Source organism: Scyliorhinus torazame, chromosome 15 (assembly GCF_047496885.1).
Source record: "Scyliorhinus torazame isolate Kashiwa2021f chromosome 15, sScyTor2.1, whole genome shotgun sequence".
NCBI lineage: Eukaryota > Metazoa > Chordata > Chondrichthyes > Carcharhiniformes > Scyliorhinidae > Scyliorhinus > Scyliorhinus torazame.
Window position 1 is genome coordinate 165,662,619 of NC_092721.1, and position 18,387 is coordinate 165,681,005.

Here is an 18,387-nt window from a genome sequence, read left to right on the forward strand (position 1 = left end):
AAAGTGTAAGGCAGAGAAGCCATAGTCAAAAATCAAAAAGGGCGACAGTACAAGGTACAGTGACTGTGGGGAGCTCAGTGAATAGGACCAGGAATACTAAAAGAAATAAAACGGGAAGTGAAAACATTAACGGTAAGCGACGCGGCAGGTTGTTACAGGAAGATATGGGTTCGACGACAAGGCCAATTAGGAGAAAGGTTAAGAGGAAATATAACTTCGGAGAGGTTACTGATCGAGGTGTTAAGATTCAGAACAGAGGTAAAAAAGCCAACATAAGTGTACTTTACCTGAATGCTCGTAGTATTCGGTATAAGGTAAATGGGTTGATGGCACAAATCATCGTCAATGACTATGATTTAGTGGCCATTACTGAAACATGGTTAAAGGATGGTCACGACTGGGAGTTAAATATCCGAGGGTATCAAACTTTTCGGAAAGACAGAGTGGATGGTAAGGGAGGTGGTGTAGCTCTGTTATTTAAGGATGACATCCGGGCAACAGTAAGAGATGACATCGGTGCTATGGAGGATAAGGTTGAATCCATTTGGGTGGAAATCAGGAATAGTAAGGCAAAAAAGTCACTGATAGGAGTAGTCTATAGGCCACCAAATAGTAACATTATGGTGGGGCAGCAATATACAAAGAAATAGCAGATGCATGTAGAAATGGTACAGCAGTTATCATGGGGGATTTTAATCTACATGTTGATTGGTTTAACCAGGTCTGTCAAGGCAGCCTTGAGGAGGAGTTTATAGAATGTATCCGCGATAGTTTCCTAGAACAGTATGTAATGGAACCTACGAGGGAACAAGCGGTCCTAGATCTGGTCCTGTATAATGAGACAGGATTGATTCAGGATCTCATAGTTAGGGATCCTCTTGGAAGGAGCGATCACAATATGGTGGAATTTAAAATACAGATGGAGCGTGAGAAGGTAAAATCAAGCACTAGTGTTTTGTGCTTAAACAAAAGAGATTACAATGGGATGAGAGAAGAACTAGCTAAGGTAGACTGGGAGCAAAGACTTTATGGTGAAACAGTTGAGGACCAGTGGAGAACCTTCCAAGTGATTTTTCATAGTGCTCAGCAAAGGTTTATACAAACAAAAAGGAAGGACGGTAAAAAGAGGGAAAATCGACCGTGGATATCTAAGGAAATAAGGGAGAGTATCAAATTGAAGGAAAAACATACAAAGTAGCAAAGATCAGTGGGAGACTAGAGGACTGGGAAATCTTTAGGGGGCAACAGAAAGCTACTAAAAAAGCTATAAAAAAGAGTAAGATAGATTATGAGAGTAAACTTGCTCAGAATATAAAAACAGACAGTAAAAGTTTCTACAAATACATAAAGCAAAAAAGAGTGGCTAAGGTAAATATTGGTCCTTTAGAGGATGAGAAGGGAGATTTAATAATGGGAGGTGAGGAAATGGCTGAGGAACTGAACAGGTTTTTTGGGTCGGTCTTCACAGTGGAAGACACAAATAACATGCCAGTGACTGATGGAAATGAGGCTATGACAGGTGAGGACCTTGAGAGGATTGTTATCACCAAGGAGGTAGTGATGGGCAAGCTAATGGGGCTAAAGGTAGACAAGTCTCCTGGACCTGATGGAATGCATCCCAGAGTGCTAAAAGAGATGGCTAGGGAAATTGCAAATGCACTAGTGATAATTTACCAAAATTCACTAGACTCTGGGGTGGTCCCGGCGGATTGGAAATTAGCAAACGTGACACCACTGTTTAAAAAAGGAGGTAGGCAGAAAGTGGGTAATTATAGGCCAGTGAGCTTAACTTTGGTAGTAGGGAAGATGCTGGAATCTATCATCATGGAAGAAATAGCGAGGCATCTGGATGGAAATTGTCCCATTGGACAGACGCAGCATGGGTTCATAAAGGGCAGGTCGTGCCTAACTAATTGAGTGGAATTTTTTGAGGACATTAACAGTGCGGTAGATAACGGGGAGCCAATGGATGTGGTATATCTGTATTTCCAGAAAGCCTTTGACAAGATGCCACACAAAAGGTTGTTGCATAAGATAAAGATGCATGGCATTACGGGGAAAGTAGTAGCATGGATAGAGGATTGGTTAATTAATAGAAAGCAAAGAGTGGGGATTAATGGGTGTTTCTCTGGTTGGCAATCAGTAGCTAGTGGTGTCCCTCAGGGATCAGTGTTGGGCCCACAACTGTTCACAATTTACATAGATGATTTGGAGTTGGGGACCAAGGGCAATGTGTCCAAGTTTGCAGACGACACTAAGATAAGTGGTAAAGCAAAAAGTGCAGAGGATACTGGAAGTCTGCAGAGGGATTTGGATAGGCTAAGTGAATGGGCTAGGGTCTGGCAGATGGAATACAATGTTGACAAATGTGAGGTTATCCATTTTGGTAGGAATAACAGCAAAAGGGATTATTATTTAAATGATAAAATATTAAAACATGCTGCTGTGCAGAGAGACCTGGGTGTGCTAGTGCATGAGTCGCAAAAAGTTGGTTTACAGGTGCAACAGGTGATTAAGAAGGCAAATGGAATTTGGTCCTTCATTGCTAGAGGGATGGAGTTTAAGACTAGGGAGGTTCTGCTGCAATTGTATAAGGTGTTAGTGAGGCCACACCTGGAGTATTGTGTTCGGTTTTGGTCTCCTTACTTGAGAAAGGACGTACTGGCACTGGAGGCTGTGCAGAGGAAATTCACTAGGTTAATCCCAGAGCTGAAGGGGTTGGATTACGAGGAGAGGTTGAGTAGACTGGGACTGTACTCGTTGGAATTTAGAAGGTTGAGGGGGGATCTTATAGAAACATATAAGATTATGAAGGGAATAGATAGGATAGATGCGGGCAGGTTGTTTGCACTGGCGGGTGAAAGCAGAACTAGGGGGCATAGCCTCAAAATAAGGGGAAGTAGATTTAGGACTGAGTTTAGGAGGAACTTCTTCACCCAAAGGGTTGTAAATCTATGGAATTCCTTGCCCACTGAAGCAGTAGAGGCTCCGTCATTAAATGTTTTTAAGAGAAAGATAGATCGTTTTTTGAAGAATAAAGGGATTAAGGGTTATGGTGTTCGGGCTGGAAAGTGGAGCTGAGTCCACAAAAGATCAGCCATGATCTCATTGAATGGTGGAGCAGGCTCGAGGGACCAGATGGCCTACTCCTGCTCCTAGTTCTTATGTTCTTAGTGAAGTACTCTGTTGCCCTTGGGCCCTTTGTCCCTTCGGGCAAGTCCACAATTCTCAGATTGTGCCGCCTCGAGCGGTTCTCCAAGTCCTCGAACTTTGCTCGGAGTCCTCTATTGACCTCCACCACCCTCTGCAGCTCGTCCCCCGTCGAAGTGAACTGGTCGCTGTGCTGCGACACGGCCTCCTCCACTTCCTTCATCTTCTCTCCCTGCTCTCTCACCTCGGCCGATGTCTTTGCCACAGCTACCCTCACCGGGGCGATTGCCTCCTCGACCAATGACTTCAATGCGACCATCTCCTTTCTCAAAGCCTCCATGTACCTCGCAAACTGCTTTTCCAGCTCCACCGCCATCACCTCGGTCATCTTCTCCACCATAAGTATGGCGGCCCCACCAAGCGGTCCGGCATCCGCCATCATGTCAGCACTTTTGCTCGTCCTCTCATTCAACGGCGAGCCCGCGTTTCCTCCCTTCCTCGACACTGCTTTTCGCATCCTTTAACGACTTACTATTTTTCCTTTTATTTTCACCCTTCTTTCCTTCTTCAATCTTTTTTTTTCTTATGGAAAAACAAAAAATTCTTCCTTTAAAAAAAGGAAAAAAACTCCATGTTTCTTTAAAACTTCTCTTTTTTGTATTCCTCCAGAATTTCCGGAGGACCGGACATCAGTCTTCTTACAGCATACTAGCTGGGAGCCACCTGATGTGGGACATCTCACCTACATCGCGCCCTGGCTTTGGGCCTGCTGCCTCAACCTCCGTTTGGCTCCGCCCCCGCTGATCCGACCTCCACGCGCACTGGGCCTGACGCCTGACACCCGCGCGGGGTCCCTCGCCGGTTTTCAAACCGGCCCCGATTGATGCCCAGGACGGCCCCAAAGACCGACAATAATCGGGGGGGGGGGGGGGGGGGGGGGTGAGCGGTGATTCGGGGAAACCCCCGAAAGCGCTGCAAATAGTGGCCACCGGCGGGAGCTCCATTCGATGTGCTGCAGGACAGTATTTTACAACTTCTGCTTTTGTAAGGCATCATAAAAGCTTCCCCCCCAAAAAATCAAGGAAACAAAGTTGAAACTTGAACCACGGAGAATATCGGGTCAGGCCCACTAATGATTTGCAAACGGTGTTTATTGCACGTGTGTTCTGGATCGCAATGACACCACTGTCGAGGTGACAGAGAATTGCGATTTGGCGTTAAATCAGCACTCGCCGCGATTTTGGCATCGGAACCTATTCTCCGCCCAATCACGTTTTTCAATATAGCTGTGCAGAAAATTAATTGCCCCTGTTTGCTTGTGTATCAAAAGTGATATTTCAGCTTCTAAAACGTTCTAATAACCACCATAGTGAAGATTTAACGAGTTATATGGAATAATTCAAACTGAGGATTTCAGATGCTAATTTATGCCAGCACAGTTCATGGCCTGAATTTCCCGTTTGTTGGGCATGCACTGTAAGTGGGCCCAGAAATGGGTGTGGAATCGCTCCTGGGTAATATGGGGCTGGATTCTCCGTTCCTGAGACTAATTGTTGACACCAGGGCAGGATTCGTGGACTTTCACGACAGCAAAACTGCCACTGAACCTGGACAATTCAGTGACCGTGGAGAGGCTGGCACCGGCACCACAATGGATTCCAATGGGAAACGGTGCGGGATTCGCCGTGTCCGTGATTGACACTCGGTAGGTTGACAAGCTGCAGCCGCATATATACATTACAATCCCCACACCCACTCAACCCAGCCAACAAGATGGCACTGGTTGTGCTGGAGTGCATCCATACAGCTGATGGGTCGGCTGGGGCTAGAGGACACCCAGTGGTGGCCTGGGGTGGGGGACACACCTATATTCCCCGTGGTCCTAGGTTCACAGTGGGTTATCAGCAGCGTGCGCAGTTGCATTGCTGCCTTTCCAGCTTCGGCAATGGTGTTCCCTGCCCGTCCATCCCGACCCCACATCCTGGCCACAACCTGTTACTCCCCTGGCACTGGCAGAAGCCCTCCAGCCAGTGGCACAACTGTCAGCAAACTATGGCGATGTTGGAGACTTCCCGTTACCTGTCTCTCTCCCTCAGCAGCCACGACGCCGGTTTCATGATTTTTAAAACCACAAGTGAACCGCGCCGTCGGGAACTCGCCCATCGAAGGAGTAGAAATGCGGAGGTCCCGGAGAATATCCGGTCAGGCCCACTAATGATATGCAAATGTTGTTTACTATACGTGTGTTCTGCACCGCATTGACACTACTGTCGAGGTGACGGAGAATTGCCATTTGGCGTCAAATTGGCGCTCGCCGCGATTTTGGCATCGGAACTTATTCTCCACCCAATTACATTTCCCGATTTTGCCGTCAGCCAATAGAGAATCCCGCCCATGGTCTTTCAAACACAAATTCACACTGGGTGGCCTATTGAGATCCACCCAGCATGAAATGCATCCTCTGCTATCCAGATGGGGGTGGGAGTTAGTCGAGTGCCAGTCGAATGGGGACCTTGCGAATAATTTAAAAACTGCAGAGGCAGTTCCCTGAAGACTGACAGGAGTTGGGCGGAAGGCTGAGGGAGCTGGCCAGAAGGATTTGAATAACTGTACTGTTGTGTAGTCATGACCTCAGCAACCAGTAGGCATGGAAAACGGGAGGGCAGGTCAGGTGGGCACTCTGTCTTCGGTTTCTCAAATGAGTGGCTGAGCATACTGGTCAAGGAGGTTAGTGCCAGACTTGACATTCTTGATGCCAGGGCTAGGAAGAGGAGGCCACCAATTCTAACAAAGGCTTGGCAGTGGTAGCCGCAAATGTCGATGGGAATGATGTGGTGCGCTGCAACTGGATATAGTGCCACAAAAGAGATCACGATCTTCTGCGGTTGGCATTGGTGAATACGGAGTTGGCATGGAACTGTGTGGAGATGTGTGGTCAGGTGGCTGTTCCTCATGATGCTCAAGGGTGTAGGACTGTGTGTCAACTAACACTGAAGTCTCTGTGGTTCAAAGCTGCGAGATTTGCCCACCTGGCCTCAGTGCATTGCAAAATAAGGTGTGACATGTCGGGCAACCTGGTTCTCGGGGTGGCCGGGGTCGGGGGTGGGGGGGGGGACTGCAATGGTGTTGCGGCGAGAGGGAGTAGTAATGATGAATTCTATTCTGCCCTTTCAGAAGAGGTCATAATTCAAATGAGCTTACAAGAACAGGTGGTGGGGAGCCCAATTTACTAGACCTCACTTGGTTCGAGGTGGCTGCCCTAGAGCCGAAATGGCACCTCAGAGTTCGCTCCACCGGTCGTGGAGAGGCAGGAGTCTTGGAGGGAGGTAAGAGTGCAGTGCAGAGATGTGAGACCGGATGAGGATGCAAACAATGTGACGTCAAGTCATCTGAAGTAGAATTATCAAAGCAAGAGTTTGCCCATTGATTTTCCAATCATGATGACACTATGATACAGCTCTCCATTGTCCCACCAGACCATCTAGTCTGAGAATTAACTACGTGGTGATTGAATGTACTGACATATCGAATTCCTCCCTCAGATACAGCATCCTCAAGATGCTCCAGAGATCTTGAGGACCCCTCCCTTAAACACCTCAGGAGGACACAAACACACAGATGCACACTTGTCACACCCTCTCTTTGAACCAGGCACCAGTGCAGATACAAGCATGTTGGTAGGCATTAGTTTGTCAATTCTAATGGTAGTCCACTGTGATGGGAGGTCACGGCACACATGCATGAGGAGCTAATGGAGGCAGAGAGCCCAGGAAACGGATTGACACCATTTTCTTCATGACGCTGGATTCTCCGTCTCATTGGTAACTCCGCTACCAGCGGCGTAAGGCGGAGAATATCGCCCTACATTTTTCATCAGTTTATAAACTAAACAAGCAATTTGAATGTACTGAAGCTGCGACAGCGCTGATGATTAAACAGATTTTTCCCTTACTTATAGTTTGAACCAGAACAAAATCTGCTAATTCTGGTTATACATTCAATTATGACGATTTAATGTCAAACTCATGCTGTTCAAGATTTTATATCCATTCATAGAATTGTAGAGCACAGAAGGAAGCCATTTAGCCCCCTGTGCCTGCTATTGAATGATTCAAACGCTCCTGTTCTTTCCCTACATGGGGAGTAGGCAGAAGAATGGGGATGAGAAAGATATCAGCCATAACTGAATGGTGGAGCAGACTCGATGGGCCGAGTGGCCTAATTGTGCTCCTATGTCTTATAACCTTGCAAATGTTTCCATTTCAAGTGTGTATCCTATTCCCTTTTGGATGTCACTCCTTAGTCTGTTTGCAGCACCTTTTAGCTAATGGATTCATTTTCATAACAATTCGCTGTGTAAAAATATTCCTATCCCCCCCTGTTCTATTGTAAAAATAGAACACCCGAGACTTCCCCTTAGAGTTTCAATACAACTTATGTACAGATAAGGAGGTAATTTACTTATTACATGCTTATTACATGCTCCCTTGTGAGTTAACAATATACAGTGGAAATTTTGGTACAAACTCAGCAAGTGTCTCCCAGGAGCTTAACTACACAGCAATTTGGAAGAAAACAAAGATGCTTACGTTGAAAAGGCATTGTTCTGTTTTTCACACCTTATTCCTTTGCAGTTATTTGGTTCCTCTGATGCATTTGTCTCATAGTAAAAGTATAATTGATTCAAACCATTTGCAAAGGCTAGTAGCACCAGACAGTATATGAACAGGAACTTCAGAATATCCAAGAGCATACGTCCAAGAGATATTTGCAGAGGTCCCAGGTGAGAGTTAGCAGTGAACAGTGAAATTAGACGAAGGGAACTGAAGATGTTCGCAATAGCAAATAATGCTTCAGCAACTAATGTGGGGTGCCACATTTCCCAGTCCTCTCGCTGGCGTGAACCACTGTACTTTAAACAAAATAACAGTGTTAGTATAAAACACGTCTCAACTTCAATGAGCTTGATATAGGTCAACGACAATTTATTTGTCCTGAAAAAAAAAAAATTCCATTGTACAAATCAGAAAATGATCGTGATGGTCCCTGTTTAAAGAAACAATGTTCGTTTTGTTTCACTGACCTATGCAGTCTAAATATAAAATCTAGTTATTAGAATATATTAAGTATCAATTTTAAAATGTCAGAACATGATGATTTATAGTTTAATTATTGTCATTAAACCCCAAATGGCATTCCCAATGACTGCCTTCTCTTACTGTTTTACTGATTTATTGGAGCAGCTGTGAAGCATTGTATCTGGTTGCTTACAGGTACTGTATGTTATATAGATTGTATTTTTAGAGGTTTTTACATTCAACAAGATATCTTATTTCTTTGAAAGCATAATGATTACTGCTGTGAAAGTCATTGTGTTTTTAATTGATCTGGAAATGATGAGCAGGGTAATCTTTTCTTCAAACTCCTGTTTAATTACAGGATACTGTTAAATTAAAGATGGAAAATAGAACTCAAAATAAATCATTTGATAGATGATAAAGAGCATTTGACTTTTCAGAAGTATAATCCTATATTTTACTAGACAGTTTTGAGCAGGACTACTTAATCTGGTTACTTTTAATACAGCAGAACTTTTAAGACTACATTCATCAAAGTCTGTTAAATTACAGATTTTTCAAAGAAATAAATACAGTCAGTAACGAATATACAAATATTTCAAAATCCTCCTAGGATAGGAATTGAAAAGCCCTCTTTTAAAGTTGTTCGGGCAGAGAATATTAAATTGCAATTGGAGCGGGATCCTCCGCTTCGCCGGCAGCACACACGCGTCTGCGGGTTTCCCGACCATGTGTGGGTGGCCACAATGGGAGACCCCATTGACCGGCTGTGGAAAACGGGGCTGGCGGGAAGGAGAATCCCACCCCACCTGGTTCTTTTTCATTATGTGGAAAACAAATATGTGTTAAAAATGTCCTTAGCTATGAAATGTGACCTGATTCCTTATTAAAACTTATCTAAGCCATCTCCATGTATTATACACCTAAGGCAAGATTTTATGGATAACATTTTATGGATGACGAGCCCAAGATGTGTTTAACATGCAGCCGCCGATTTTCGGAAGGCAGCTGCCACTTAATGCTCCCTTGGGAGGATGAAGTCCTGGGACTGTTGGAAACGTAAGTCCCAGGGGAAGGACAGTAGGGGATGCCCTGGGAGGTCGGGAGGGGTGAGCGAGAATGGCATCTGGGGGTAGGCCAAGGGTGCAACGGAGTCCTGGACCTCCAGGATCCAGGGGGAAAAGAGCCCCAACTCTGAAGGGGCCATCAGATTGAGGCGCATACCCTTCTTCCTGTCCAAGCTGGAGAAAAGTTTATTTTCCTATTTTACACCCTCCCCCCATCTGCCAGCTCAAAAATTGAGGCTGGGCAGGAAAAGGCCCTTAAGTAGCCATTAAGTGACCACTTATGGGGCTTAATGGGTGAAAGGGTGGGTTTCCTGCCCAAGGTCCTGCCTGGCCAAACGTGAAATTGCATCTGGGTTTGGGTGGGTGGGTGGTTCCTCGGTGGGGGGCTGTCAAGCTATTTTCTTTTTCTCTTCTTCACTGAAGTTTCTTTCATCTAATGCATTGCTTGTTGCTCTCCCTCTCTTTCATTCCTGATTTTATTAATGCTTAATTTAATATTTTTTGTTCATCCCTTTGTATCTGTCCTTCCCTTTTCCTCCCTCTTCATGTAATTTCGTTCCATCACCTATTATCTAACCCTCTTAGAGCAAAACCAAAAATCACATTGAAGCAAGAGTTTGTTGTTTGGTATTTCTTCGATAATTTTTTGCAGCTGTAACTTCGTTAGAATCACCATTTTCTTTCAATTGCAGCTTTGTAATGTAAGAAGTTATTTCTCTGTTGAGGTTTTTTGCTCAATTGGAACGCTCAGTTCCTGAGAAGAATGAGGTGGGGAGTGGAGGGGGGTGGGGGGGAATGCAAAATAAATTACCTTAACAAAAGCAACAAGTTTAAGAGAAATTGTTGCTAGGTATAAAGAATTCATTACAAAATCCATAAGGTTCCACCAGTCATGTATGTAGTCCTGAAGTCCACCATCCCACATTTGCTTCACTTCACCCCAAATGAAACCTGTTGCCAAAGAAAAGAAAGGGATCTGAAAATGTGCTCAGCAATATTCTTGGAAAAGCTCAAAATATACCAACATGCTTACAGTTACACCAGGAAGGAAAGAAATTCAGAGTTGGGAAAGACCGTGCAAATTGTTCCTTATTTGATTCATTCAAACTCATCTCTCTTCATCTTTCTATCTGCTTGCAGTTTCTCAAATTGTAAGAAAATAAAACAATATCCTAACCACGGCAGTTTATTTCAGAAGCAATTTTTTTTTGGCCGAGCAACACGACAAGCAGTAAATCTGAAATTGTGGACTGGCTAAAAAATTATCCGCACATGAACATGTTGGACATAACAGACGATTACTTCTGTTATCAACTTTAAGAACAGCGGATAGATGTTGGTCCTCAACGTTCGGCGGTAATCTGGCAGAGGACTTTTCCATAGAATTTACAGTGCAGAAGGAGGCCATTCAGCCCATCGTGTCTGCACCGGCTCTTTGAAAGAGCACCCTACCCAAGCCCACACCTCCACCCCATCCCCATAACCCAGTAACCTGACCCAACACTAAGGGCAATTTTGGACACTAAGGGCAATTTAGCATGACCATTCCACCTAACCTGCACATCTTTGGACTGTGGGAGGAAACCGGAGCACCTGGAGGAAACCCACGTACACACGGGGAGAACGTGCAGACTCCGCACAGACAGTGAACCAAGCTGGGAATCGAACCTGGGACCCTGGAGCTGTGAAAAAATTGTGCTAACCACTATGCTACTGTACTGCCCAATTTTCCTGCCCATTATAAAACGCGACTGGTATTCATTCCATCAATAACGGTAATGAAAATCGAGTTGGTTCCATAAGTGGGTCATTGGTCCATTCTTACTGATTACCACCCAGGTGGGTGAAAACAAAAATCTACCCGAATTTTGTATTCAGCATATTATGATAACATTTTAAATGATGTTAATCGGATTTTTAGTTCGATTTTTTTTTGCAAGAATAAAATAAGTTTAAAATTAAATTTTGTAACTGGCTCCTTTAACACATATTTTTCAGTGTTTTCTAAACATTGTTATAATCATGCCAATAAAACATAATTGCTTTATGAATAAGCTCCAGTAATAGGCTGGAAGTATTCCCTGTAACAGAAGAGATTCACAGCTATCTAATCCGTATATTGGAGAAAGTGTATGTCTGTGTCTTTAAATGTACCCCTCAATACTGAGGCATTAATTTTGTCCAGGACTTCCCTGTTCTTCAAATAATGCCATGGAATTGTTTACATTCGCCCGAGGGAGAAGACTGGGCCTTGGTTTACAGTCTCACCTGAAAGACAGCACTCCCAGCAGTACTGCACTGGAGTGTCAGCTAGGTTTTGAGCCCTGTGTCTGGAGTCAGAATTGAACCCACTACCTTCTAACTCAGAGGCCCACTGAGCATTAGCTAACACTAGAACACAAAGCATCTATTAAGTTCGTGACACTAGAATATAAAGCATCCATTAAATTCATGGATAGATGCATGAAGGTATCTTCATTCACATGTGTATAAGTTTGACATTATACTTTGCATTTAAAATAATGTACCCAAACCGACTGTCAATCATGTGTCTGAGACAGGAGATGGAGTGAGGTATAATATGTGACTAGTCTCCTTCATCCAAAGTGGGTCCTGTGATATTTCTGGCATATCTATTTAACAGTCTTGACACAGTGGGCTAATCTTTCCAAGTACACATTGGCAGTGAACATGCATTGAAGTCAATGGACGGAAAACAAGATTTTCTTGATATGTGTTGGCAAAGGAAATTAGTCTAAAAAAATTCATTACGCATAAAAGGAACAAAGTATAAAAAGTGCTTTGAATAACTACAGACCTCCTGATAGTATTGACGCAATGGCATTGGAAGGGGGGAATATATAATTACAGATATCAGGGAAGCATGGAGCAACAATAATGTTTATAATTGGTATTGAGTTTTCATGATAAATGGGACAGCTTTGCAGCAAAGTATGTTTCAGAAGCGACAAGGGGGAGATGGGAAAATCACAAACTGAAATTTCAGGTTCAGATCAGGTAAATGTCAGAGGTATGGGGAAATGAATTGGAAACAGTAAATTGAGTTCAACTCTTTAAAGCGTAAACCTACATACAAACAGTGGGCAGTATTCAATGATGCTTCTGGCACAATGCAAAACCAGTGCTTACCCCTAAAATGCAAAGACTCCACTTATGTAGTTTAGCAGCAATGTAAACAAATATAAAGCTAAAAGAAAACGCTTACACAGATGCAAGGAGAAGTGAAAATTTAGCTGACTGGCACAGCTGTAAAAAGCAACAATGGGTACAAAGGAAGTAATACATGGTGCAAAAAGAAAATGTGAAAAAATTACAAGGGACATTACAGCTAACAGCACAAAAATGTTAGAAATATATCAGGAGAAAGAGAAAGTGGTAAAGGGGGATGTGAGCCCTCTGAAGTCAAATACAGACATGGTTATAAAGGACAAAATGGAAATGGCAGATTTGTTAAATGAGTACCTTGTATCCGTTTTCACAGTGAAGGAAGAGGACAAAATACCAGCAGTACAAGGGGACCTAAAAATAAGTCAATGGGATGAACTTAGTGAAGTTAATATAAGTAATAAACGGTAATGTAGAAAATAATGGGACTTAAGATAGACAATGCTCCAGGACCTGATGGTTTCCACCCCAGAGTATGAAAAGAAGTAAGTGAGGAATCTACAGATGTGATCATCTTAATTTTCCAAAGCTTTCTAGATCAGGAATTGTGCCTTTGGATTGGAAAATTGCAAATGTCAATCCATATATAAGGAATAAAATTGGTAATGACTACTTTTCACCAGTTGTGGTTAGGCTACTGGAATCTATCATCAGACACAGGGGAAAATATATTTAATGAAGGTGACAGGATCTTGCCCACTGGCTGGATAGCCAGCAAGAGCCCCAAATTGCCTCTTTTAGGGAAAGTCTGCCACAATATGTGCCATTCCTCGGGCCTTCTCTGGGATCAAAAACCCCAGGGACGGACATCACACCAGCCAGGAGCTGCTAATCAATCAAAGGCTGGTAACTCTATTGAACAACAGCAGCACCAATGAAGAGATGGCTTCTTCTGGTACGATAGCCACCTTAGGCCTAGTATTGTCATTGGTTCCAAGGCCACAGGTGAGTGAAGGCAGGAGTAGGGGGTGGGGTCAAGGGTTGGGGCATGGAAAGGGTGGCATTGGCAGCAAGGGAGGTGCCGTCCATGGCCTTCCTGCCCTGAGAAGGCAGCAAGATTCCCAACCGCCATCTTCTTGCCTGATTAAATGCCCCTTGCCATTAAATTTGCCATGGGGGAGTACATTAAATTCTGCCCAAAGTGACTTAACCTTTGGACAGGCTTGAACTGAACAAAAAAAGTCAACATGATTTTATGAAAGTAGATCCTGTTTGATTAATGTCGCTGAATTTCCAGTGAAGTTCAATAACACAGTGGATAAGTGAATGTCAATGGATGTTATTTTATAAATTTCCAGAAGGTTTGAATAAGCAAAGAGATTATTAGCAAGAATGGAAGAACTGGTGGTAACTGTGACGCAGATTGATAATTGTTAGGAGGCAGGGGACAGAAAGCAGGGAAAAAGGGGATGTACTCTGATTATTAGGATGTGACAATGGGTCTTCCCTAAGGATTTTCACTGGGGCATTTGGTTTCCATGGCACCATATCAATTACTTACGATTAAGGAACAAAGCATATTATATCAAAATTTGTAGTTGACTCTAAGTAAAGTAATGTAATAAGTTATGTAGATCAGATGAAGAAGCTATAAAGGGACACAGACAGACAAAGCAACGGCAAAAATATGGAGCATCTGTAAACAGACAATTAGAATTGCTTACCTTGTTCCAAACATAGTGGTTAAATTTGACTCATATTAAAGGCTAAGAAATGAACAGTGGTAACAATGCATGTTATGTGACCAAACAAAATGTTGGTATTTTATTTAATTGTGGCAGGAATGCAATTAAATGGGGCGGCACGGTGGCACAGTGGTTATCACCGCTGCCTCACAGCTCCAGGGTCCCAGGTTCAATTCCAGCCCCAGGGGACTGTCTGTGTGGAGTTCGCACTTTCTCTCCGTGTCTGCGTGGGTTTACTCCGTTTTCCTCCCTCAGTGCAAAGATGTGCAGGTTAGGTGGATTGGCCATGCTAAATTGCTCCTTGTGTCCAAAAGGTTAGGTCGGGTTACGGGGATGGTGGAAACATGGGCTTAAGTAGGTTGCACTTTCCAAGGGCCAGTGCAGACTTGATGGGCCAAATGGCCTCCTTCTGCAATGTAAATTCTATTCTATTGTAAATCAGATGGGTTAATGCTTCCAAGAAAATATCAGATAAAGCAAACTCATGTGAAAACGATAAACTCTGTGTACGAACAGAATTCAGTTATTTCTAAGCCTGTTAAGTAATGATTGTTTCAAACAAAGATCAAGAAATATCAGGCCTATACATTTTGCTGCAGTTATTTTTCAGACATGGGTTATCATACCAAGTACCTGATATTGCAGTCAGGAAGTGCTCAGACATTGCTCCATTGTGAAAGGAAAATAATTAGGTATCCAGGATCTATCCTTGAAATTTAAATGCTCGTGTTTCTGTATATGCAACCAATGCCTGCCTGAGGACCCTACTTCAAGTATGGCTTCCCTGAAGTAGCCCATGTTAGTGCCAGCTTCGGGACTATCTACAACTGACAAGGTAGGTTTTCTACATTTACTTGCCTGAGGGTGGACCCCGAGGAGCACTCCTGACCCCACCTCTGAACAGCTCACCCATCTTCCAGCCTCCGGTTCCATCCTCTATATCCTCTCCAGGCCTTATCTCACAACTTTGCTTTCCGCACCCCGGGCTCTGATCCATTCCAGCCCCTGGACTTTGATCCTTCTCACCAGGCCTTCCATCACCTTTAGTCTTCTATTCTCCGTCCCCCAATCCCCTTACCGGAGGGCCTCCCTAGATTTCTAGACCCATGTTTTGAAACAGTGGTCGGATTATACTGCGCATGACAATTAATGATAGCAATGAAATGAAAAAAAACTAGCAACAAAGATACTTATGGTTCAGCTTTAGTGAATTGGCATTTAAAGAGTAAAACTTAAATGTGTGTTCCTAGTTATTGATGCTTCATGCTAGGAGGTTGAATTCATGAAATTTATCTTAAAGCCCAGGTTTGCCATCATCTCAAGTAATTTACCTTAATTTCATTGTGGCCTTTAATGCTAATATCCTTCATCATGATCAAGATGCGGGTCATTGTTACCTGCACTGTGCCCATTGTGTGATTGACAGTATCTTAAAATCTATCGCCCATAATGTTTGCAACCTGCAGTGTTCTGTTGTGTGAACTCGACTGCATTCGTCTACTCAATATAATGAAACATTCTGGAAAAATGCTACGTATAAAACGTAACTCAGGATTAGGGACAGCTAAAACATAACCTTTCAGAGTCTTTTATTCAACCTCTTCATTTTTGTTCCCATTGAATTACAAAGACAGTTGAGGTAGGCTGTGCTGGTATTTATCCACCACATTATTTCAACAGTCCGATCCCATGGTTCTCACCCTCCTTCAATTGCGCTTTATCTCTTTTCCTTATACAACATTGCTAACATAACTAAATTAAAACTTTCCAGCTCCATTTTATATATTTTTCAAAATTCAAATTTTCTCTTTTCCTTTCCTGGAATTGGTAATTGTGCCAATGTGGGTATTCCCCATCCATGAGCCTGATCAATGGCTGTTCTTGCTATTTAATGTGGGAGGGAATTCACAGCTGAGGCAGCTGGACAGTCATCAGTAGCAAGAACTTAATTTGTCTTCTCCTTAACCCATGGCACTGACACTAATTGTATTTTTTCTCAATCTCTGCTTGGTTGCGATTTGCTGATTCACCTAAGGCCTGACAAGGCCTAAAGCCCAAGGCCCGATCATTCCAGACTAAATGCTAGGGTGTGCTTATCCTTGATCTCTGGCACTGCCAAAGTTGGTGTAGTCGGGGGAAAATCATATAATTTAATGGACAGGCGCCCACCCCCAACTGGGGTATATCATCGGCATCCCCCATTCCTCAACCCCAAAGGGCGAGTCTGGGGATCTTGGCATACGCTGGCTGCTGCAGGTTGTTAAAATGTTCCATCAGTCTGCTTTATAAGAGTTGAAATAATCCCTTTTAGCCTGTTCAGAGTCAAGTTCACGCCTGGGCTCTCAGGTGGGATCCATTTCTACCAATTGTCAAATATTCATTGAATGTACTGCCAACCAATGTTTTGCCATGCTGGAGATGAGCGACATGTGCCTCCCAAGCTGTTAGTCTTGATGGCGGAGCAATGCAAAACTCTACCATTTATAAGGCGGGGATGGTCAGGATATAAACACCATGCACTTCACTAAGTTATAGATCTACAAGTGCTAACGCCTTCTTGTATTCAACTAAAAGGCCATTCTTCCTCTGTAAACCTAGTTAGTTTGAAAATCAAATTCAACGGTGGTGCAAATCTCAGCTTTAGCAGATTCTGCACTCATTTGAGGTTCATACCTTGACTGGGATCTAATGTGTACAACATAGGTCGAGCCCACCAGTTTACTTATTAATTGTCACATGCAAATAAATTACCTAGCACCCAGGGCAGTATCATCCATTCAACAATGGTTGGTGGAGGACCTTGCATGTTTAAATCTGTTCGATCAATGTGTTGAGATGCCAATAAGAGCAGGAAAAGAAAAGTCAAGTATGACGCAGTGTGACAGATAAACTTAATAAATGGTTTTCTAATAAAAAGGCCGAATGTGCTTTTTGGTGCAATCAGGTAGCACACAGAAAAGATTGGAAATAGTAGTCCGATGCTGATGCAGGTCAAGAATTTAACAATCCAGTGGCGTCGTCTCCAGCCAGGAAACTCGTCGTACCAGCGGGAAGCAAGAAGCTGCTGACAGTTTGGTTGGGCGACAAACTAGAAGACAAGACAAGAATTATACATTGTTTTAAAAACAATCGCAGAGGATGCACAAGAAAAAAATGTTAGAAGGATAAATTAAAATTAATTTTAAAAAGACAAAGTTTCCTTCAACACAGGTTGTCAACTTGCATGTTAATGTATAATCTGTAAACCACATCCTATTTTAGTTGTAAAATAGAGATTTCTGATGCATCCATTTCAACTGCACTGCCCCCTCACCATCACGCTCCCATCCATGCTGCCCTATATTTTCTTTTCCTGTCTTAAAAGTAATGTTTCATTGTGAGGATACAGTTTCCCTGGCACCAGCCTGCCTGCAATAGCGACAGTTCTGATGTGAGATTCCAGCCAGTGAGTACAAGCACTCTATTCAATCACATAGGGGATCACAGCAGCATTCAGTCTTTGTTGAACATAATAATAATAATCTTTATTGTCACAAGTAGGCTTACATTAACACTGCAATGAAGTTACTGTGAAAAGCCCCTAGTCGCCACATTCCGGCGCGTATTCGGGTACACAGAGGGAGAATTCAAAATATCCAAATTACCTAATAGCGCGTCTTTCGGGACTTGTAGGAGGAAACCAGAGCACCCGGAGGAAACCCACGCAGACACGGGGAGAACGTGCAGACTCCGCACAGACAGTGACCCAAATGAGGAATTGAACCTGTGATCCTGGTGCTGTGAAGCCACAGTGCTAACCACTGTGCTACCATGCCGCCCATGTATCCACCCCCACATGTAATTTCCAGCATTGGATTGTGATCAACTATGATGTGTTTTGTGCCCTCTCCCTACCCAGAGGAATGGCTAAAGTACCAAATGCTATTTTTCCCAATTAAGGGGCAATTTAGAGTGGCCTATCTACCTACCCTGCACATCTTTGGGTTGTGGGGGTGAGACCCACGCAGATGCGGGGAGAATGTGCAAACTCCACACAGACGGTGACCCGGGGTCGGAGTTGAACCCGGGTCCTCGGTGCCGTGAGGGAGCAGTGCAACAGATGAACGGACATTGCGCGACAATCGCCAGGCAGGAATGTCCCCTTCCAGTCAGGGAGCACTTCAGCAGTCGTGGGCATTCAGCCTCTAATCTTCGGGTAAGCGTTCTCCAACGTGGCCTTCA

General features: G+C 43.6%; 1 protein-coding gene across 1 annotated transcript in view; it reads right to left on the reverse strand.

Annotated features, from left to right (window-relative positions):
• trpc4b (transient receptor potential cation channel, subfamily C, member 4b) overlaps window positions 1-18,387 on the reverse strand; it is a 174,486-nt gene that overhangs the window by 31,717 nt on the left and 124,382 nt on the right. Inside the window, exons 4-6 of the mRNA XM_072477060.1 lie at window positions 16,918-17,254; window positions 10,107-10,246; window positions 7,740-8,062 (exon numbers count right to left, since the gene is read on the reverse strand). Of these exons, the coding sequence (XP_072333161.1) occupies window positions 7,740-8,062; window positions 10,107-10,246; window positions 16,918-17,254 (800 nt within the window). The remainder of the gene's footprint in view (window positions 1-7,739; window positions 8,063-10,106; window positions 10,247-16,917; window positions 17,255-18,387) is intronic.